This window comes from Hippopotamus amphibius, chromosome 7 (genome assembly GCF_030028045.1).
Source record: "Hippopotamus amphibius kiboko isolate mHipAmp2 chromosome 7, mHipAmp2.hap2, whole genome shotgun sequence".
NCBI lineage: Eukaryota > Metazoa > Chordata > Mammalia > Artiodactyla > Hippopotamidae > Hippopotamus > Hippopotamus amphibius.
Window position 1 is genome coordinate 58,760,673 of NC_080192.1, and position 23,924 is coordinate 58,784,596.

At 40.3% G+C, this 23,924-nt stretch overlaps 1 protein-coding gene across 17 annotated transcripts in view; it reads right to left on the bottom strand.

Moving 5' to 3' along the window:
- The window catches only part of EVA1A (eva-1 homolog A, regulator of programmed cell death), a 73,587-nt gene that overhangs the window by 13,496 nt on the left and 36,167 nt on the right, over positions 1-23,924 (bottom strand). For 7 of the 17 annotated variants that reach the window (XM_057742915.1, XM_057742913.1, XM_057742911.1 and 4 more), the window contains 3 exons: positions 15,291-15,404; positions 14,480-14,602; positions 7,156-7,327 (listed from right to left, as the gene is read on the bottom strand). In XM_057742915.1, the coding sequence (XP_057598898.1) occupies positions 7,156-7,201 (46 nt within the window). In that variant the 5' untranslated portion in view covers positions 7,202-7,327; positions 14,480-14,602; positions 15,291-15,404. Of the gene's footprint in view, positions 1-7,155; positions 7,328-7,584; positions 7,766-14,479; positions 14,603-15,290; positions 15,405-20,979; positions 21,136-23,924 lie in introns of those variants that run through there. The other 10 variants (XM_057742917.1, XM_057742919.1, XM_057742918.1 and 7 more) reach the window with 6 other exon arrangements.

Below are 23,924 nucleotides of genomic sequence, written 5' to 3' on the forward strand. Positions count from 1 at the left end.
AGGGGTTGGCACACTGTGGCTCATAAGCCAAATTTGGCCAGCTGTCTGTTTTGTTATTGGCACATAGTCATGCCCATACATTTACTTTTTGTCTGTCTGCTTGCATGCTACAAGACAGAGTTGAGAGTTAGAATAGAGACTGTATGGCCTACAAAGCTGAAAATATTTACTATCTAGCTCTTTAAAGAAAAAGTTTGCTGACCTGTGACCTAGAGAAACAAAAGTTAAATGACATTTAGATATTATTTTTTATCTATCACACTGTCAAAAATCCAACAGTTTGAAAATACTCCAATAGGGTCTTCTCACACATTTTATAAGCAGTAAATTTGTGAAACTCTTTAAATGACAATTTGGTAATACTTAAGTAGTAATTATTATACATCTGACCCAGCAATTCTACTTTTGAAAATTTATTCTACAAATACACTTGAACACGTATGTATGCCATGGTTATTTACTGCAGGTTTGTTATCCTGTTCAAAAAGATTTGAACCATTACCACTGGCCATCAATAGAGGGCTGGTTAAACTATGATTCTTCTATACAATGGAGCAGTATGTAGTTGTCTAAAAGAATGAGAAAGCACTCTATACACTAATAATAAATATTCAATATTTTTAAAATATATTGTTCAGTGAAAAAAGCAAAGTACAGAAGAGTATATAGGATATGCTGCCTGTGTCTAAAAGTGGGGAGGATGAGACTGTATGCTCATATTTTCTTACATCTGCACAAAGAATTCTGGAAAGATGCAGAAAAGCCTGGTAATGGATCAAACTTGGGGACTAGAAGAAGGAGGTAGCTTTGGAGTAAGACCTCTTACTACATGTCCTTTTATATTGTTTGAGCAATATTCATTCACTACCTTGTTGAGCATCTAAGAGGTGCAGGCACTATTCTAGATGCCAGGATATGGCAGTCAATAAAAGAAACACAAATCTCTGTGCTCCTAGGAGCTTACATTCAAGTAAACTAGTAAGGAGATAGATAATAAACAAGATAAATAAATAAAATAGGTGGTATGTTAGGTGGTGAAAAGAAGAAAACAGAAAAAAAATAGGAAGATAACGTGTGCTGGAGGGAAGGAGGTAGACAGAGTGACCAGAAGGAATCTCACTAAGAAGGTGATTTTTAAGAAAAAATCTAAAAAGAATGGAAGGGTGAGGCTGGAGAATGCATGATCAATTCAAAACATTAAATTAAAAAGAGCAATCTTCAGCTTAATCTTTTTTTTTTCAGCTTAATCTTTCTAACAGCCCTCTTAGAAGTTATTAATGAGGTTATTATTATTAATGAGATTATCCTCGTTTTAAATTATTATATTATGATCCCAAGAGTTGCTTTCAAGTAGTTTAAACAAGCAGTGTTTCCTGCTCCAATCCAAGTGCTGAGATAGAGTAAACTAAACAGCCCCACCCACGGCTGTTTCTTAGGTGGCTGGGCACTAAGCCAGTGAGGAGTGAGAGGAGAAGAGGACTGAGAGTTCTAACCACTGGGAAGGAGTCAGCCAGTCCAAGACTGAATGGGAGAATTCTTGGAAAAGGAAATGACTGTGCAAAAGCAAAGAGATGAGAAAAGGCCAGACAGGTGGTTAGAATAACCGAAGTGAGGCCTTGCTCAGGGAGGACTATAATTAAATAAGAGCATGGAGAAGTCAAGGTTAGACACTAAAAATCCTGGTAAGCCACATAAAAAACTGCAGGTTGGAGTACCTCAAACCATCCCTAAGTCCCTTCTCCCTTGCTTATCTCTATTCCAGTATGTCTTCTAAACCTTGGCGTGCCATAGCAGTTGTCCTATGCATTGCCGTATGTCTCCCCACCCACTAGACGCCAGTAGCATCCCCCCTCACCTGTTGTTGCAAACAACAATGTCTCCAGACATTGTCAAAAATCCCCCCATAGGGCAAAATCACCCCTGATTATGAAACACTGGTCTGGAGGTTGAAAAGGCTAGAATTCTCATTTTTCCAGCCTCCCTTACAGCTAGAAATGGCCGTGTGACACAGGTCTAGTGAATGAAACATGAGAGGAAATCTACTGGAACCTCCTTCTTCATCCTTCTTTCAATCTTGAATTGAAAAGCAAGAGCAACAGCAGTCATTTTGCAGCCACGAGATCATAAGCATAAAAGAAAGGTCATGAGAATCACAGAGAAGCTGGCCCCTACCTTTTTGAGCTAATGCTAGCAACCACCTACCTCCAGACTTTTTGTTATGTGGGTAAGGTAACTCCTATGTGTTTAGGCCACCAAATTGAAGGTTTCTGTTATTTGCAGCTGAAAACAATCCTAACTGTTAAACCATACAAAAGTGTTTGGATTTTATCCTAGATATAATGAGGATCCACTAAAAGATTCTAAAAAGTAAAAAGAATTCCATTATCACACCTACATTTTAGAAAGACTGTTTCACTACAAAACAGTCTGGAGATTGGTAGACCATAGAAAATGCCATTATAGCAAAGCAGGAAGAAACATGAATGAGCTTAAACCAACTCAGTGCTAGTGGGAATAAAGTAGAAGGGAGGCATTTCAGGAACATTGAAAGGCGAAATGGACCGACTGTAGTGACTGGATATGGGCAGTGAAGAAGATGCATCAAAGGCATCATGTTTCTAGTGCTGGTGATGCCCTAGATGGTACACAAAATAAGGAGCATATTCAATTTGTAAACGATGCTGCTGACAAGGGATTAATTTCCAAAATACACAAACAGCTCATACAGCTTAATAACAAAAAAACAAACAACCCAATCAAAAAATGGGCAGAAGACCTAAATAGACATTTCTCCAAAGAAGACATACAGATGGCTAACAGACACATGAAAAGATGCTCCACATCGCTAATTATTAGAAAAATGCAAATCAAAACTCTAATGAGGTATCACCTCACATCAGTCAGAATGGCCATCATTAGAAAGCCTGCAAATAATAAATGCTGGAGAGGGTGTGGAGAAAAGGGAACCCTCCTACACTGTTGATAGGAATGTAAATTGGTGCAGTCACTGTGGAGAACGGTATAGAGGTTCCTTAAAAAACTAAAAATAGAGTTACCATATAATCCTGGCATACCACTCTCAGCATATATCTGGAGAAAACTCTAATATATATGTATGTATGTATACGTATACACACACACACACACACACACACACAATGGAATATTACTCAGCCACAAAAAAAAGAATGAAATGATGTCATTTGCAGCAACATGGATGGACCTAGAGATGATCATACTAAGTGAAGCAAATCAGAAAAAGACAAATATCATACGATAACACTTATACATGGAATCTAAAAATATGACACAAATTAACTTATTTACAATACAGAAATAGACTCACAGACATAGAAAACAAACTTATGGTTACCAAAGGGGAAAGAGGGGGAGGGATAAATTAGGAATTTGGGATTAACATATACACACTACTATATATAAAATAGGTAAACAACAAGGTCCTACTGTATAGCACAGGGAACTATACTCAATATCTTGTGATAACCTATAATGGAAAAGAATCTGAATCACTTTTCCGTACACTTGAAACTAACACAAATTAACTATACTTCAATTTTTTAAAAAGCAGCATATTTAAAGAGGATGATATTTCATTCCAGACCAGGTTCAATTTGAAATGCTTATGGCACATCTAAGTGGTAATGTTCAGAGCATTTAGATACTCAGCTAGAGAAGTCAGAAAAGAGTAAGGCAGTGGTAATTTTATATATATATAGGTATATATTTCAAATTTTTAATTTCCAATAAAATAACATTACTTATTGCAAAATAATATCAATGAAGTATAGAAAACTTTAAAATACAGCTAAGCAAAAGAGAATTAAAAATACACAGACACATACTCATACAATCCCACATCCAGATATAGTTTGTAGTAAAATATGGTTATATATCCATATGAATATGTACACATAATGGGATTATACTGTATATGCTGTGGGGTAACAGGCTTTGTTTACTTAACAGCACATCAGAAATATCTTTCTACTTAAATTAATATTCACCTACTTTTATGATTTTTTTTTTTTACCATTATAAACAGTTCTGAGATAAACTGTCTTCACAGCAAAATTTTGACTCATATTTCTAATTATTTCACTAGGATAAATTCCTAGCTGTGGAATTGCTGGCTAAATGGTATATGTGGTTTTAAGGCTTTTGACAGTTGTTCCCAAATCATTTTCTAGAGAGGCTGGAGCAATTTATAATCCGATCAGCATATGTGCAAGTACTTATCTCCGTACACTTTCTCCAAAACTGAAATTATAAATATAATCCCTCAAATATTTGAGAATTTTATAAAATAAAAATGTTAACCTCACTGTTGTTTTCATTTCACATTTGTTTAATTGCTAGAACTTAAGCTGCTTATGTTTTACCAGCAATTTGTATTTCTTCTTCGGCAAACTGCCGATTCTTATCCTTTGTCCACTTTTCTTTTGAGACACTTATCTTTTATTGATTTGTAAGAGCTCTTTGTATATTAACTTCAACTCTTCTTCACTAATGCTACATTTTGTTCCTAGCTTGCATTTGCCAACTAAGGGTACATTTTGATAAACAGATATTTTAAATCACTGCAATGGTCAAGGTTTGAAATGGCTATTGTGAAGAATGGGAACAAGATGTATCCAAAAGCGAACAGAAAGAATGATGCAATATAAAGGATCAGCTAAGGCTGGATTCCATGAATTTCTAATGGTTTCAATATGCAAAATTGTAACAGTATTTAGTTACTTGAGTACAGAGGGAGAAAGGGGAGAAAGAAGGGTGTATTTAAGAGTTGGGATTTTGCCTGTTGGTTTAATCAGAAACTAGACAAAGGAATAAGGGAGTTATGTGTATTAGCAAGTGTGTTGCCGAAATGATGGACCACATGGACAAGGCAACTGATAAACTGGGAAAAAATAGGAGAGATTAGATGCTGTTATATTCACCTTCATATTTTTAAATTTTTAATTTATTTCCTTTATAGTCAGGCAGTGTTCTGCATCACACCTGGAATGAATTTTTAGCCACCAAGTCTATTTGCTAGATCTAATGCGTTTTATTTTAGCCACACTACTCTCCATTTCCTTGCCTTCTCTTTCTATCTCAGCCTGTATTTCCTCACAGCACTATCTTCTTGCATCCTAAGCAGTATTTAACTCCAGAACATGGAGTGGGAAGGAAAACAGTTGAAGGGGAGAGAAAAACAGGGCCATGTACCCTTTTCACTTTACCAAGATCACATGTTAAATACCAGGGCATTCACTGAGTTACCACGTTCACTGATCACAATTCAGGGTCATGCTGGCCAAAATGGAAAGCTGCCAGGTACTTCTTGTGCTAAGTAGAGTTCCAAAGTCCAGTAGCCTGTTTGCTCTCACCCAACATATTTTCTTACAACAGCCTATTTGCAAGTGTCATCTGAGGCCTTGGAAACTCCAGACCCTCCCTGCCATACCCCACTTCATTTTGGGGTGTCTCTGCTATAGAGTTGAGGAGATTGTCAATTCAGGTGCTTGTGAAAACATGATACCAGAGTTTCAAACATTTTTTTTCCAACTCCAGTGTCCTTTCTCCCCAGAATAGCCTAGAAGAAAGAGTAGAACTGAGCTTCTTCTGATGTGTGGGTGCCCAGGTAAGGAGGCCCCACGACTAAACTTCCTTTGGGAGGTGAAGAACTGACTGATGACCTGAGCCTTTGCTGATGTGAGAAGGGAGAAGCCTGGACTTGAGGCAAGTGAAGACTGCATGCCGGGGCTTCCCTCGTGGTGCAGTGGTTAAGAATTCACCTGCCAATGCGGGGAACAAAGGTTGATCCCTGGTCCAGGAAGATCCCACATGCCGCGGAGCAACTAAGCCCGTGTGCCACAACTACTGAGCCCATGTGCCACAACTGCTGAAGCCCATGTGCCTAGAGCCTGTGCTCTAGAAGAGAAGCCACCACAAAGAGGCTCTAGAAGAGAAGCCACCACAATGAGAAGCCTGTGCACTGCAACAAAGAGAAGCCTCCACTCACCACAACTAGAGAAAGCCCACGTGCAGCAACGAAGACCCGACACAGCCAAAAATAAAACTAACTAAATAAATAAATACTACATGCCACATCTTGCCAACCACAGAGGAGCCAGCCAGACTCCTGCGAAGTCCTACTTTCTAAAATCAGATTGCATGCTATCCAAGATGCTCTCTCAACAAAACGCCATGAAATTCCTTTATCCTCAACCCTGGCTCAGATTTGTCATTGTAAATAGAAATGTCAGATTTTGCATCTGAACTCTGAGGTCACCACATATCAACCCTGACTAAAGAACTAGAAAGTAAAACCAGTCCCCCAGGGGAAATCTAATCAGAACCTCAGTCCCTTCCTTTTATACAACAGAGATATAAGGCAAAATAAAATAAAGAAAAGCAAACTACCAAAACCTTAAAAACGCACTCAAGCAGCAGAAAATCAGTTTGGTCATTCAAACCATTGAGCATTTTCATGTATTTTTTTTTTAAATTTCAGCTTTATTGAGGTATAGTTTCACATATTTTTAAATGACTCCTTTTTTTATGAATAGCACCTGTTCTTAGGAAATAATCTTGAGGAGAAAGTCAGCCATCTTCTTAACAGAAAACAACTTTAAACCAAGGAAGGGGCAAATATCAAACTCTTCCAGATTCACATACTTTCTGTCTCCATATCTCCCAGCAGGTTATCAAACTCCTCACACAGCCCCCCATCACAGACCACACATACAGACACACACACACACATACACACATACACCCTGGGTAGGGTTGAGAACCACTGCATAGAAGTAATCAGGCTGAGGATACTGCATTCTGGTCTTTCATATCAGAGTTAAATGCTTAATGATAGAAGCCAACAGGAGCCCTAGGCTACTTCATTCACTCCAGCTCAAAAGGAAACCAAACATTTTCATAAAGATTAAGCTCTTTGAACCCCCCATTTTCCAAATTAGAGAAAGCTTAACTTTCAAACCAGAAGACTTTTCATTTTAAAACTCAGTACCACAGAGCCCCTCTGTTTTGACTGCATAGCATTTCTCTCCTGAGTATAAGGCCAGAGATGGCCACCCAGGAGATGGCTCTGCCCAGCCCCAAGCCTCAGACCTGACCCAGCTGAGACTGGACAACTACCTGAGACAAAGGAATAGGCCGCTAGGATGTTGCTGAGCGAAGCCATGTCCACACGCTTGGGGATCACCAGCTCTGTGTTGTGGCAGAAGGGCAGCCTCAATGTGACATCCAGAGAAGGCCTCCTGGAGATGCTTCAGCTGGATCAAGGTGGCCACCCTCCCTTTCTTCTCTTCTGTTTGGGAACACAAAGTGAGTGATGAGAACATGTCCTGATTTCCTGAGGCTGTGTTCCAGGTAGCCTGGGCTCAAGAATAAAAGCCAGTCCAATCTCCCCAGCCAGGGGGCTGCAAAGATCTGAGATCTTGTTCTCTCTGCTCTGACAGCTTCTTGGCTTTCAAAGAAGCAGCAACTCCTTAAATCTCTTTTTCCTGGCCTTCCTTTCTCATCCTCACCTCCTCCCAATTTCCCATTTTATCACTTCTCCCTCACCTTTCCTTGATACTTTTTATTGCATTCTCCCTGGTTTGCCTAAGAGATGCAGTCCATCATCACTTTAATCACTGCATTTTAAGCCCTAGCCACAGCCTGCTCTTCACCTGGCTCTGCTTTCCCCCGTACGGATGATGGCACTTGTGTACTTTGATCCGTTTGCCTCATCCCACATATCACCAAATGTGCATTCTTGGCAATGGGTCAGAGCTGGCTATTTCAGAACTGCCAAAGTGGTTCCAGTTTTAAAATTCCCCCAAGAACTTGGGAGCTCAAGCCCACTACCTGCCCCTAGCTCCATGACTCCACCTGTGACTGTGATGGGTCAACCAAACACACATGTACTGCCACGAACTGCCCATCAAAGGAACTGTATCACCAGGGTTCAGACCAGGAACTTGGGGTCTCAGGATTCAGTGTTCAACCTGTGGCTGGGGGAGCACATTCCTTCCCCAGCTGCTGCTGCATTATCATTACCCAGTACACTCAGTGAAGCCCTGGCAGTGAGCAGAGGATTTCAAGCGGTAAAGATCTTAATGACTCCTATTCAATGCCATTCTAGCTGACGACAGGGAACTGAGTCACAGGGTATGGAAGGATGTCAGGTTGGGAAAGCTAGAGAAGCAGAAAGCTCAGGTCCTTGCAGAAAAAACAGGTTCTCAGGTGGGTCACAGACACTGGTAACATTGATCACATTTAGAGGGCCTGGAGAACTGTACTTCCATAAGCGGATGGAATGGGTCACAACACATAAGACAACTCTCACTCTGGTGAATTCCAGTGAGCTTAGAGAAGACCAAAGCAAGAAAAGACAGACCAACCCATAGGTAAGACAGAAATGAACACAAGGTTCTTGAAGCAGCCAGAGGCTCAGACAGTGGCAGGATGAGGAGTGGGAGCTTGGGGCTCTGAGAAGGGGCTAGCTACTGCTGAGGGACCCCTGTACCTCTGAGCCCTCGAGAGCCATCTGAGTTCTTAAAAGATGACAACTACATGACACAGGTGAAGACCTGGAACCACCACCCTGAGTTCAGACTGTTCTGCAGGTCTGAGGACTTCAGGACCTAGGAAGAGAGTGAAGCCACTGGAATATTTCTGAGTATGTAGTGGGACAAAGCTGTGTCAGGTCCATTCCCTCCTTTTTGTTCCCACTAATTCTACTGTAGTGCAAGTCTCATAATTTCATTTCTGTGCATTTTCCAAGTCTCCTACCTGATGCTTCTGCCAATACCTCCTCCTATTCAATCTAGCACCCACTCTCACCAACAAGGCTATCTTTATAAAGTACAAATCCAATAACTTCATTCCACAGTCCAACCCTTCAACTAATCCCCATTAAACTTCTCAACACAACACACATCCACTTTCACAATATCTGACCTCTGTTTTAGCACTTAATTCATCTCCTACCCAAGTCTACACTCTTACAAATACATACAGAGATACAAGTATGCCTAATGCTTCAACACACCAGATTACTTTCAGTTCCCCAAATATACTAAGCTCTTTTATCTATTCATGCTTTTGGTTGTGCTGCTCCTTTTGCCTAAATGCCCCTCCTCCTCTTGTCTGTCTGGCTAATGTTTCTTTTAAGAGAGAATTCAAAAGTTCTACCATAGTCTCAAAATCCCAAAGACTTCCTTTTTCCAGAAATAGAAAAATCCATACTAAAATTCATATGGAATATCAAGCAATCCAAACAACCAACACAACTTTAATTAAAAAAAAAAAGCTGGAAGTCTCCCACTTCCTGATTTCAAAACGTATTACAAAGCTATAGGAATCAAAACAGTGTAGGACTTGATTAAGGACAGGCATATGGATAAATTGAATAAAATAGAGAGCCTAGAAATAAAACCTTACATATATGGTTAAATTATTTTCAACAAGGGAGCCAAGACCATTCAATTTGGAAAGAATAGTCTTGTTGAGAAAACTGGATATGCACATGCAAAAGAATGAAGTTGAACCCTTATCTTACACCACATTAAAAAAAAATTACTAAAAATAGGTCGAAGACTTAAATGGAAGATCTAAAACTATAAAGTTCTTAGAAGAAAACATAGAGGAAAAGTTTCATGACACTGGATTTGGCAATGATTTCTTGGATTTGACACCAAAAGCACAGGCAGCAAAATAAAAATAGATAAGTTGGACTACATCAAAACTTAAAACTTCTGTGCATCCAAGGATACAACCAACAGAGTGAAAGGTAACCCATGGAATGGGAGAAAATATTTACAAATCATAAATCCGATGAGGGCTTAATATCTAGATTATATAAAGAACTCCTACAACTCAACAAAAACAAAAAACAAACAACCTGATTAAAAAATGGGCAAAGGACTTGCCAGACCTTTCTCTAAGGAAGATTTATGAATGGCCAATAAGCATATGAAAAGATGTTCAATGTCACTAATCATTAGCGAAACACAAATCAAAAACACAATGAGATACCACCCACATCCATTAGGATATTAGGATGCCTACTATCAACAACAACAACAACAACAAAACAGAAAATTGCAAGTGTTGTAGAGGATTGGAGAAGAACCCTTATACTGTTGGTGGGAAGGTAAACTGTGGAGCCACTATGCAAAACAGTGTGGCAGTTTCTCAAAAAATTAAAAATAGAATTACCATACGATTCAGCAATTTACCTCTGGGTCTATACCCAAAAGAATTGAAAGCAGGGACCTGAACAGATATTGTACACCAATTATGATGAAACATTATTATGGCAGTCTAAAGATAAGTCAAAAGTATCCATCCACACACAAGTGTATAAACAAAGTGTGGTATATGCAGACAATGAAACATCACTCACAGTCTTAAAAAGGAATGAAATTTTGACACATGCAACAACATGGATGAACTTTGAGGACATTATGCTAAGTGCAATAAAGCAGTCACAAAAGAATAAACATGGTATGATTCTATTTACATGCAGTACCTAGAATAGTCAGACTCATAGGTAGAAGGCAGAATGGTGGTTGTCAGGGGTCAGGAGAAGGGAGGAATGGGAAATTATTGTTTAATGGGTACAGAGTACAAAGTTTCAGTTTTGCAAGACTGTTCTGGGCATGGGTAATGATAACTGTTGCACAACAAAGTAAATGTACTTGATGTCACTGAGCTGTGGCATCAAGTTAAAACAGCAAAGTTCATGTTATATGTATTGTACCACAATTTTTTTAATTAATAATAATAATAATAAATATAAGGCATTGATAGGGTACAACAATAAATTTTAAATGTTAAATTTTAAAGGTTAAATTTTAAAGATTCTTTAGGGATTGATTCTTGTAATCAAATATTGATTTTCAATTAACAGGAATGGTAGTATAATTGTAGTGATATTAAAATTGAAGTCAAAATACTATGTGATATCACTTATATGTATAATCTAAAAAAGACAACAAACTAGTGAATATAACAAAAAAGAAGCTGACTCACAGATATAGAGAACAAACTAGTGCTTACCAGTGGGGAGAGGGAAGTAGGGAGGGGTGATATAGTGAATCACTATATAGTGACACCTGTAATTTATAGAATATTGTACATGAACTACACTTCGATTTAAAAAATTGAAGTCAATAAAATTCTAATTTATATCAAATTGTGAATATGGCTTAATTTTAAGTAAAAGATGTTATTATTTCACTTATAAAAAATCAAATGTAAATAATTGCAATCTATCACATTTATAGATTAAGAAGAAAAACATATCATGTCAATGGATGTAAAAATGGGTTTGTGTAAAAATTCATTTAAAATTCATGATTTTTTTTTTTTAAAGAAAGGTCTAATGCAGTAAAGCTCCAAATCCTCCAGACTCTTCTTGTCTATCAAAGTACTCAAATATTTTTCTAATATTGCACCTATGATATTGCAATTGGAATTATTGGCTTACTGAAGAGACATCTTACAAGTGCTTACTACCCTGGTAACTAGCATGGTGCCTGATAAGAGGAGGTTCTCAGTAAATTCTGGCTGGCTGAAAAACAGGAAGAGCAATTAGGCATGAGTTTTGTATGCATGAGTAAGTCTCAGAGAGTATTTCTGAACAGATCTTAGAGTGAGCCACTTTGAAGACTGAAAGGACACCAGGGCTGACTGGCACTGAGTGGGGTACCCAGCAGGGTGACTCCTCGGGACTATGAGAGGACCACATGCAAGACAGAAGCTTAACCATGGCACAGAAATTCTTCCCGCAAGTCTCTCATGCCGCAGGCACTAATGGAGAGGGTTGCAGGAGCCAGAGGAAAGAGAAAGAGGGCCAAAGAAGGCAGGCCAAGGGTCAGGAAAGACAACTGCTGGGTGGGCCATCCTAAAGATGATCAAGAAAATCCTCTATGGTCCATTTACAGGGCTCTGTCTCAACTACCCAACTTTTGCCGTCATGGTGTCAAAACTACCACAAACAATCCATAAATGAATGAGTGTGTCTGTTACAATAAAACCTTATCTTCAGAAATAGGTGGTGGGCCCAGTTTGGCCCACGGACCATAGTAGTCTTCAGCTCTCTGGCTTGGATTCTTACTACCCAAAGGATGGGACAAGGACCAGCAGGATTGACATCACTTGGGAGCTTACTAGATCTGCATAATCTTCGGCACCCAGACCTTCAGAATCAAATCCAACAGAGTCTGTAAAATGCTCTCCCTGACTTCTGTGATCCCCTTCAGTCTGAGCACTCAGATACAACAACAGCGTAGGCTTAGGAAGAGTTTCACTTAATGCATCCTTTATAAATCTCGTCTAGGGTAGGAGGGCAAGCCCTAGGACTCAGCACATGAGGTTCTGTTCAGGGCAGCTGCCAATGAGACAAGGTCTGCAAAAGTTAGGTAAGTGATGACTCTACTACTAAACCCTCTCCCTGAGTCCTCCCTTAATAGTGATGAAACAATTCCAGGTAGTTCTAGACACTTTCAACTTGTAATTTGCCCTGTAATTAAAACACTTCTGCATCTCCTACTGTGATAGTTAATTTCATGAGTCAACTTGACTGGTCATGGGATGTCCAGATTAAACATTATTTCTAGGTGTGTCTATGAAGGTGTTTCCAGATGAGATTAGCATTTTAACAGGCAGATTCACTAAAATAGACTGCCCTCCCCAATAGGAATGGCCTTATCCAATCCACTGAGAGCCTGAATAGAACAACAGGCGGAGGGAGGAGGAACTCAGCTCTTTTTTCCTGCCTCACTCTGAGTGGGAGCATTTCATCATCTTATCTCTGACCGCAGACTGAGATTTACACCATTGGCTCCCCTGGTTCTCAGGCCTTCGGACTTGGACTGAACTACATCGCTGGCTTTCCTGTGTCTCCACGTTGCAAGGTTGTGGGTGGCAGATCATGGGACTTCTCAGCCTCTATGATTGTGTGAGCCAATTCCTCATAATAGTAATATATTGATATATATTTATGTAATATATATATATGATATATATATATATACCTCCTACTAGTTCTGTTTCTCTGGAGAACCCTGACTAATATACTTAACTGATATAAAGGTAAAGGGAATGAAGCACTCATCCACCTACAAGTGAAATTTTGTGCTCATTCCTCAAGGAAGTCCCTTATCACTGGCTAGTTCCTAAAACAGTAATTCTCAGCCTCGGGCAGTGTGCTCCCCGGGAAATGTTTGGTTGTCACAACTGCAATGGGGGCTGATATTGGCATCTAGTAGGAGGCAAAGATACTGCTAAAAATCCTACAGTGTATAGGACAGCACCCCCACAACAAAGAACTACCTGGCCCCAAATGTTAATACATCGAGGTTGAGAAACCCTGTCCTAAACAAACATCATTAGCTCACTGAGCAACCTAAGAAACTCTCAGTGTTTGTGAACCTCATGCATATCACCAATACGGTGAGAAAGGTGTTAGAGAGAGGGCTCACCACAGGTCCAAGCCCCAGGCCAGCAATTCAGTGTTCCATGACCAGAAGTGAATAAGCTCTTGGACAACAGGTCTTATCAACCAAAACCTCCAGAAAATATAACATCAACCAATGTCAGTTTATTAATTCATACCTGGAGAGCCATCTGGCACAAGATCTAGACCAGATTCTCTTCTAGACAAGCTGACCCTGGGGATTATCTTGGCTAGGGCATAATTACAACTAAGAAGCCATATATCTTCAAAGCCAGGGTTTTCTCCCTGTGATTCTCCATTGGATTAACCCTACACCATTCTAGGGGAAAATGATGTCTAGAGAACACTCTAGGGCCAATAAACCAGCACTGCCACACACTTTCTTTGGACAGCACCTACTAATTCTTATATTTCTTACTCTTTGACAGCGTCCTTTCATCCATCACCCAAAGCTCCTTCATCTAATTACTGACAACCTGTGGCATACTTGAAGAGACAGCTTCTTTCCATCACCCACCTCTCAGAATTTTGTCTTCCTGAACACATGCTGGTCTTGATGAAGTTGACAAGCTGGCTTAGAGGACCATCTCTTAAACCAAACGGCTGATCACATACACTGTATACCATTTTCACTGGTTTCCATATTAGAGATAACCTCTTTCCCAGTACTGCAAGTTCATATTCTCTGGAACTTTGAGTCTACCCACTTATATTGAGTGTAACCACTGGATATACAACATGAAGCATGCCTGGTGATATTTATATTTCAGTAGCAGCAGTGAGTGTTCCTGGTACCTAAGCCACCATGCAGATGACTATTTCATTATGCAGTGTGTAAAGGATCGTAAAAAATTCTTATTATTGGGACTTCCCTGGTGGTCCAGTGGCTAAGACTCTGCAGTTCTAATGCAGGCGACATGGGTTCAATCCCTGGTCAGGAAACTAAGATCCCACATGCTGCACAGTGCAGCCAAACAAACAAACAAAAAATCGTATTATCCCCTTAGCTACCTGGGGAGAGGTGTACCATCAAGAGTAGGGGAGTATCTGGTTATAACAGTTCATCCTTGGAGATGCTGGTGTCAGATAGTAGAGGTTCTGAAACTTGATTGGTCTCAGTTGGCTTCTCAAGCTCTGAAAAAAAAGAAAAATGGCATTAAAAAAATCAGAGAGCCATCACATGGCTGAGAGATCACATCACACCTTAGACCTGATTTGTTATGAACTGCTTAGCAGAGAAACCTTGGTGGTGTTTGTCCAGACCCCTGAAGATATGAAATAGAATTCCCTGAGAGGATAAAGCCCATTGCCAGATTTTAATCTGGAATTTGAACCAGACAGCCAGAGAAACCAACCTCCCAAGGTCATAGCAAAAGGGAAGCAAAGGGTAAAAGATCGAAAGATGTATGCTTCCTCTTCCCTCCTATCAGCCAAAACCCACAAAACAGCTATAGTGGGACGTCCCTGGGTGGCCCTTCAACAGTGACATTTGCAGGCCAGCCTCTCTGGAATGGGAAGGGAGGAAATTTAGTTTCCAGAGATTAATGCCCAGATGGCTCATGAAATGAAGTCTCATGCAGCTCTGTGAGCACAAAAAACCTGGACATGCTGCTAAGCAGATTCCCACAGCCTGTATCTTCCATCCAGAAATCTCAAGGCCTCTGCTCAACCCAGCTAGAAAAGCCACTGGGGGTTTCTGAAAGACCTATATCACACACAGCACCTTTAGGTTGCCAGTTTCGTTTAGAATTGTGTAGAAAGAACAAAATCAGTCCCAGAGATCCCGGAGCACTGAGCAGCCCCTTGCCCCATGCATACACACTCATTCATTTGTCGTCACTCCTCCTGCCAGCTCCTGCAGCATCCCACTTTTCTTGTTTATCCCAGCTGCCTCTGCCTCACAAAGGATTTGTGGCATCTTCCTATCTCCATTTCACTGGTAAGGGCAAGAAAGTAAGGGCCAAAAAGCACAAGATCAGTATTTTAGAGACTTGTGCACCAAAGCATGGAATCAGGTCTTTGAGACCCACTCGCTCTCCATTCTACACTATAGAAAATCAAGCAAGGACTGACCCCATTGTGGTCATGTGGAGTCTGAGATGCAAAAGCTTGAATGAAAAAATAGCTCCTAGGGACTTCCCTGGTGATCTAGTGGTTAGGACTTTTCACTTCCACTGCAGGGGGCACAGGTTCAATCTCTAGTCAGGGAACTAAGATCCCAGAAGCCAAGTGACACAGCAGAAAAGAAAAAAAAGAGAAGAGAAGAGAAGAAAAAATAGCTCCCACCTCAGAGGATGGTAAGAGGATACACATGGCCCTGGAGAAATGACTGCCCAAAGAGAAACCCCGATTTTCTCTACAGGACAGATAAACACCTAAGGATGACACATCAACATGCTAGCCAACCAGCTGCTTGGCTTTCTTTGCTCCACCAACCTTCCCATCCAACCCACTGCAGCAAATCACTTCCAAGGACATATCCTGGACTTTGGTTTCACTTAGAAAAGCACCACCTCTGAAGTCTGGGCTGTGAGCTTCTTAAGGGCAGGGACCACCTTGCCTCCATTCTTCCCTTTGTTCCTAGAGCCTCTGGCTGTAAATGGACAAAGCCAATGTTTACTGACTGTTGGAGGAATGACTCACACTCAGAAATCCCACTCCTCAACCAGATCTTTCTGTCTTCCCACTACTCTTATCCCTAGAATCAAGGTAAATGTACTCTCCAACCTCTCTGGAACTTCAAGCTTCTTATACTCTCCAGCTGACCCAGTTTATCAGTCTCATCCTCATTCCCTTTTCTCACACTGCCTGGCTACTGTAACTGCACTCTTGGCTCTTACCAGGACCTTTGTGCTGCCCTCCCACCCCCAGACCTAACCCCAAGACAACTCTAACCCTCACCTGCCAGCTTTCCTGTCCAAAGGCTAAGTACTTCTGAAAAAAAAAAATTCATCTGTATTACACCCTCAGTGAGGCCCCTATGTCACTAGGTAAATTTCCAGGCCCCCTGCATCACCCTTTCACATTTCCAAGAGAAAATGTACCAAACCTCTACCCCTTTCTTCTAGCCCCATTCTCTATCCTCACCCCTATATGCTTCCCATCTCCCCAGAGCAAGCAGAGGCCAACCTATATGAACCATAACTCCCTTCTCTTCCATCTGATGCTGACCTTCCTCCCTCGTATCTCTAAGGGAGTTTTTTCTTGTGCTTTTGATCAAATAATTTCCTCCTTCTTCCTATAAGATTTCACTCCATCAGTGAGTCATCCTTATTTCACCTTCTCGTTTGATCTCCATCTGTCTGTACAGAGGTAGACAGATAGAAAGATGGACAGATAAACGAGGAAGAAATAGAAAATATGAATAGACCAATCACACGTATGGAAATTGAGACTGTGATTAAAAATCTACCGGCAAACAAAAGCCCAGGGCCAGATAGCTTCACAGGCGAATTCTATCAAACATTTAGAGAAGAGCTAGCACCTATCCTCAAACTCTTCCAAAATATAGCAGAAGGAGGAACACTCCCAAACTCATTCTACGAGGCCACCATCACCCTGATACCAAAACCAGGCAAAGATATCACAAAAAAAGAACATTATAGGCCAATATAACTGATAGATGCAAAAATCCTCAACAAAATACTAGCTAACAGAATCCAACAGCACATTAGAAAGATCATACACCATGATCAAGGGGCGTTTATCACTGGGATGCAACGACTCTTCAATATATGCAAATCACTCAATGTGATATACATCAGATCAACAAATTGAAGGATAAAAACCATATAATAATGTCAATAGATTCAGAAAAAGCTTTTGACAAAATTCAACATCCATTTATGATAAAAATTATCCAGAAAGGGCATAGAAGGAAATTACCTCAACATAATAAAAGCCATATATGAAAAACCAGAAGCTAACATCGTTCTAAATGGTGAAAAACTGAAAGAATTCCCTCTAAGAACAGAACAAGACAAGGGTGTCCACTCTCACCATTATTATTCAACATAGTTTTGGAATTTTTAGCCACAGCAATCAAAAAAGAAAAAGAAATAAAAGGAATCCAAATTGGAAAAGAAGAAGTAAAATTGTCACTCTTTGCAGATGACATACTATACACAGAAAACCCTAAAGACTATACCAGAAAATTGCTAGCATTAATTGATGGATTTAGTCAAGTAGCAGGATACAAAATTAATGCACAGAAATCTCTTGCATACCCACACACTGACAATGAAAAGCAGAAAGAGAAATTAAGGAAACTCCCCCATCACCCATTGCAACAAAAAGAATGAAATACCTAGGAATAAACCTGCTTAAGGAGGTGAAAGACCTGTATGCAAAAAACTTTAAGACACTGATGAAAGAAATCAAAGCTGATACACACAGATGGAGAGACATACCATGTTCCTGGATTGGAAGAATCAACATTGTGAAAATGACTATATTACCGAATGCAATTTACAGATTCAACGCAATCCCTATCAAATTACCAATGGCATTTTTCACAGAACTAGAACAAGAAATCTTACGATTTGTATGGAAACATAAAAGACCCCGAATAGTCAAAGCAATCTTGAGAAAGAAAGATGGAGTTGGTGCAATGAGGCTTCCTGACTTCAAATTATACTACAAGGCCACAGTGATCAAGACAGTATGGTACTGGCACAAAAACAGAAAGGAAGATCAATGGAATAGAATAGAGATCACAGAGGTAAACCCAAGCACATATGGGCAACCTATCTTTGACAAAGGAGGCAAGAATACACAATAGAAGAAAGAGAGCCTCTTCAATAAGTGGTGCTGAGAAAATTGGACAGCAACATGTAAAAGAATGAAATTAGAACACTTCCTAACACTGCACACAAAAATAAACTCAAAATAGATTAAAGACATAAATGTAAGGCCAGACAGTATTAAACTCCTAGAGGAAAACGTAGGCAGAATACTCTATGACATACATCAAAGCAAGATCCTTTTGGACCCACCTCCTACAATCATGGAAATAAAATCAAGAATAAACAAATGGGACCTCATGAAACTTAAAAGCTTTTGCACAGCAAAAGAAACCATAAACAAGACTAGAAGGCAACCCTCAGAATGGGAGAAAATACTTGCCAATGAAGCAACGGACAAAGGATTAACCTCCAAAATATACAAGCAGCTCATGCAGCTTAATACCAAAAAAGCAAATAACCCAATCCACAAATGGGCGGAAGACCTAAATAGACATTTCTCCAAAGAAGACATACAGATGGCCAACACACACATGAAAAGATGCTCAACATCACTCATCATCAGAGAAATGCAAGTCAAGGCCACAATGAGGTATCACCTCACACCAATCAGAATGGCCATCATCACAAAATCTAGAAACAATAAATGTTGGAGAGGGTGTGGAGAAAAGGGAACTCTCCTGCACTGTTGGTGGGAATGTAAGTTGGCACAGCCACTATGGAAAACAGTTTGGAGGTTCCTTAAAAAACTACAAATAGAACTACCATATGATCCAATAATCCCACTACTGGGCATATACCCAGAGAACACCATAATCCAAAAAGAAACATGTACCATAATGTTTATTGCAGCACTATTTACAATAGCCAGGACATGGAAGCAACCGAAATGCCCATCAACAAATGAATGGATAAAGAAGATGTGGCATATACATACAATGGAATATTACTCAGCTATAAAAAGGGATGAGATGGAGCTATATGTAATGAGGTGGATAGAACTACAATCTGTCATACAGAGTGAAGTAAGTCAGAAAGAGAAGGACAAATATTGTATGCTAACTCACATATATGGAATCTAAAAATGGTACTGATGAACTCAGTGACAAGAACAAGGATGCAGATACAGAGAATGGACTGGAGAACTCGAGGTATGGGAAGGGGCGGAGGGTGAAGGGGAAACTGAGACGAAGGGAGAGAGTAGCACAGACATATATATACTACCAACTGTAAAATAGTCAGTGGAAAGTTGTTGTATAACAAAGGGAGTCCAACTCGAGGATGGAAGATGCCTTAGAGGACTGGGGCAGGGAGGGTGGCGGGGACTCGAGGGGGGGGGAGTCAAGGAAGGGAGGGAATACGGGGATATGTGTATAAAAACAGATGATTGAACTTGGTGTACCCCCAAAAAAAATAATAAAAAAAAAAGAAAGCTGGAGTAGCAATAGTCACATCAGATAAAATAGACTTTAAAATAAAAAATGTTACAAGAGACAAGAAAGGACATAACATAAAGATCAAGGGATCCATCCAAGAAGAGGAGATAACAATTATAAATATATATGCACCCAATATAGGAGGATCTCAATACACAAGGCAAATGCTAACAACTTTGAAAGAGGAAATGCAAGGCAGAAATAGAGACACAGTTGTAGAGAACAAACACATGGACACCAAGTGGGGAAAGCGGGGAGCATTGGGGGTGGGGACGAATTGGGAGATTGGGATACCAAATTGTACACTCTAAATGTATGTTGTTTGTTGTCTGTTAACTATACCTCAATAAAATTTCTGAAGAAAAAAAAAATGGAATGAAATGGAGCTATATGTAATGAGGTGGATGGACCTGGAGTCTGTCATACAGAGTGGGGTAGGCCAGAGAGAGAAAAACAAATACTGTATGCTAACTCATATATACGGAATCTAAAAAAAAAAAAAAAAAAAAGTTCTGATGAACCCAGTGACAGGGCAAGAAAAAGGATGCAGATGCAGAGCATGGACTGGAGGACATGGGGTTGGGCGGGCAGGGGGCGAAGGGGAAGCTGGGATGAAGTGAGAGAGTAGCATAGGCCTATATACACTAACTACCAACTGTAAAATGGATAGCTAGTGGGAAGTTGCTGTATAGCGAAGGGAGATCCACTCAATGATGCGTGATGCTTTAGAGGGCCAGGACAGGGAGAGCAGGAGGGAGTCATGGGAAGGAAGGGATATGGGGATATATGTATAAATACAGCTGATGCACTTTGGTGTACCTCAAAAGCTGGTACAAGAATGTAAAGCAATTATATTCCAATAAAGAGCTTAAAAAAAAAAAAGAAAGATGGACAGATAGATTTCTATACTACACAGAGAGAGACAGAGGGAGAAGCAGTGAAAGAGAGGTTATACATGTGTACAATTCTCTCTCTCAAACTTGCTGTTTCTCCTTTTCTTCTTCCCTTCTCTCCCCCACTTTCCTGTGTATGTGTGTGTGTGTGGTATGTATATAAGTCACATATTTACATATATATACACACTGAGATGTGCTTATGCAAAAACACATGCACATATGAACAGATACATGTATGTATACACACACACCTATATTTCTTTTTCCTTCAAATATTTTCTCATTCTTTCCCTAATCACTCTCAAAATCTCTTTCTTTCAATTTGCTGATCTTATTTACAATAAATTTGCTTAACTGCCCTCACCCTTAAATGACCTTCCCTTTGCTCAGCCTCCCTGCTAGACTTACACTTCCTCTCTCCTTTTTTTTTTTTTTACCATCATTCAATCCTTGGGGATCTCATGTTCCATCCTTCTCCATTTATGTTGCCTAGAACAGTGTCTGGCACATAAGTTCTTTCAGATAAATCTGTCATGGAAATGAGATAAAAGTCAATGTTTGAGCCACCTCTGTGATCCAGTGCTTGGCTCATTGTGAATGCTTCCTTTGACTGCATGAATCTAAAAATGAACAAACATGGTTAGTGAGAGAGATCTGCAACCTAGCTACCTACAAAGCACACAGAATGAAGTATAAAAGCAATGTAAATTAAGTGGTGTGGGTGCAGATGGGAAAAAGCAACTAATTCCGATAATGGGAGAGCAGTGGGCAGGACTCAAAAACTTCACAGAGAGGTAAGATTTAAATTGAACCCTGAATTACTGAGTATTAATTTAATAACAAATTATACTAACAGCTCATATTTATAGAGACCTTCCTCTGTAACCAGGCAACACTTTATATAGAATATTTAATTTAAGAATATTAATTTATAACAGCCCTGTGCTATTATTATTCCCATTTTTCAGATGGGAAAATTGAGGCACAGAGAGGTAGCGCTGTCCAAGATCACTCAGCTAGAAAATACTGGAGATGGAATTTAAACTTAGGCAGCCCATCTCTAGTGCTTTTAACTTCTAAACTATACTTCTGCAGAGTAGAGAAAGGTACTAGAGACAAAAGGAAGAATGTGAGCTAAAGTATATGGCATGTCTAGAGCAAAAAGGTAAGCAGAAGGACTTATTAGAAATTAAAGATGGAAAGGCAAAGCTGGAATTGGATCTTGGAGGATCTGCAGTGCCTTCCAAAGGAGATGGAATTTTATTTTATGAACGATGATATTAAAAGAAGAGTGACATGGGCTTCCTAGGCTGTGCAGTGGTTAAGAATCCGCCTGCCAATGCAGGGGACATGGGTTTGATCCCTGTTTCCGGAAGATCCCACATGCCACGAAGCAACTGAGCCCATGCACCACAACTATTGAGCCTGTGCTTTAGAGCCCGTGAGCCACAACTATTGAGCCCATGTGCTGCAATTACTGAAACCCACGCACCTAGGGCCCATGCTCCGCAATGAGAAGCCACGGCAATGAGGAGCTCACGCACCACAACGAAAAGTAGCCCCCACTCACCGCAACTAAAAGAAAGCCCGCGCACAGCAAAAAAGACCCAACATAGCCAATAAAATAAATAAATAAATAAATAAATAAATTTATTAAAAAAGAAAAGAAGAAGAAGAGTGACATGGTCAGTTCTTCTTCCTAGGAAGAAAACACTGGCAAAAGTGGAGGCTGAAAGACTCACTAGGGGTTAACTCAATAGGCCAGATAAAGGATGATAAGTACCTGAAACAAAGATGGCTGAAATAAAATGGGGATGAAGTTACTGAAGAAGTCAGCAACCCAGAAACCAAACCCAACAGGTGCAGACCAAAACAAAACAAAACCAAAAAACCACCAAATGCATGCTCTCTACTCAAAAGACCAGTTAAGGGGCAGTCTAGCAAGACAGAAAACTCTTACACAATAACTACTCTACCTCAGTCAAACACCATAGAAAAAACTGTGACCCCAGCTTACACCCATACCAGCAAAGGCTGAGTGGGGAGCCTAGACGTGCATCCTTGAGAGACTAAAACAAGACACCCTAACATCTCCTTCAGAGTGGCATTAGACAAGACCAAGTAGGGAAAGGGAACTTTCATCCCAGGCAGCTGATAATGAGCCACTGTTCCTGGCAGTATCAGTGGAGAACAAACAGAAAGCCTGGACTTCCACCCCCACCCAGCAGTAACTAGATGCTCCTCTCCCTCCCTACTGGAGTAGTATAACAGGAGACCCAGTGAAGAGTAAGGACTTTCACCAACCCCAGTGGTTACAAGCCCCACCATCACCAACATCATGTCAGTGGAGACCACATGGGATCTAGAACTCTCATTCTCACACAGCAGTAATAAGAAGCAAGTCAACAGATGCCAAAACCAAGATGACAGAGATGTTGGAATTATCTGACAAGGATTCTAGAGCAGCCATGATAAAAACACTTCAAATAGCAACAATGAATATGCTTGAAATGAATTTTAAAAAATGGAATGCCTCAGCAAAGAAATAGAAAGCCTCAGCAAAGAAATGGAAGATATAAAGAAAAAAGTGAAAATTTTAGAATTGAGAAAATATATCCAAAATTAAAAACTCAGTAAATGAGATCAACAGTAGAATGGAAAGGACAAAGGAAAGAATCAGTGAACTGGAAGATAGAACAATAGAACTTATTCAGTTGGGCAACAGAGAAAAAACAGATTAAAAAAAAAAAAACTGAACAGAGTCTTAGGGACCTGTGAGACTATAACAAAAGCTCTAATGTTTGTGTCATTGGAATCAAAGAAGGAGAGGAGAAATGAAAAAGTATTTTAAAAAATTAAGAAATAATGGCTGTAAAATTCCCCAATTTAGGAAGAGGCAAAAATCTATAGATTTGAGAAGCTGAGCAAATCCCATACAGGATAGACTCAAAGAAATCCATGCCAATCGGAAGGGTCAAGATGGCAGAGGGGTGGAAGGACGTGGAGTTTCTCTCTCCCACAAACGTATCAAGGATATATCTACAAATGGAACAATTCTCACAGAGCATCTGCCGAGCACTAGCAGAGGATCTTAGACACCTAAAAAGACAAAAAGAATCCCCATGTAACCAGGTAGGATGAAAGAAAGAAGGGAAAAGGAAGAGGAGAGGAAGGAGGATGGGACCTGCACCCCTGGGGCCAGAGCTGAAGGTAAGGAGAGGCTTCCGCATCCGAGGAAGCCCGCTCACTGGTGAGGAGATCACCTGGACAGAAGGGGAGCTTTGGGTCCTCAGAGGAGAACGTAGTCACCAGTCTGTGGCAGGCAGGACAGAGTGAGACCTACACAGACGGTCCGTGCCACAGGCCTACGTGACCCAGCCTA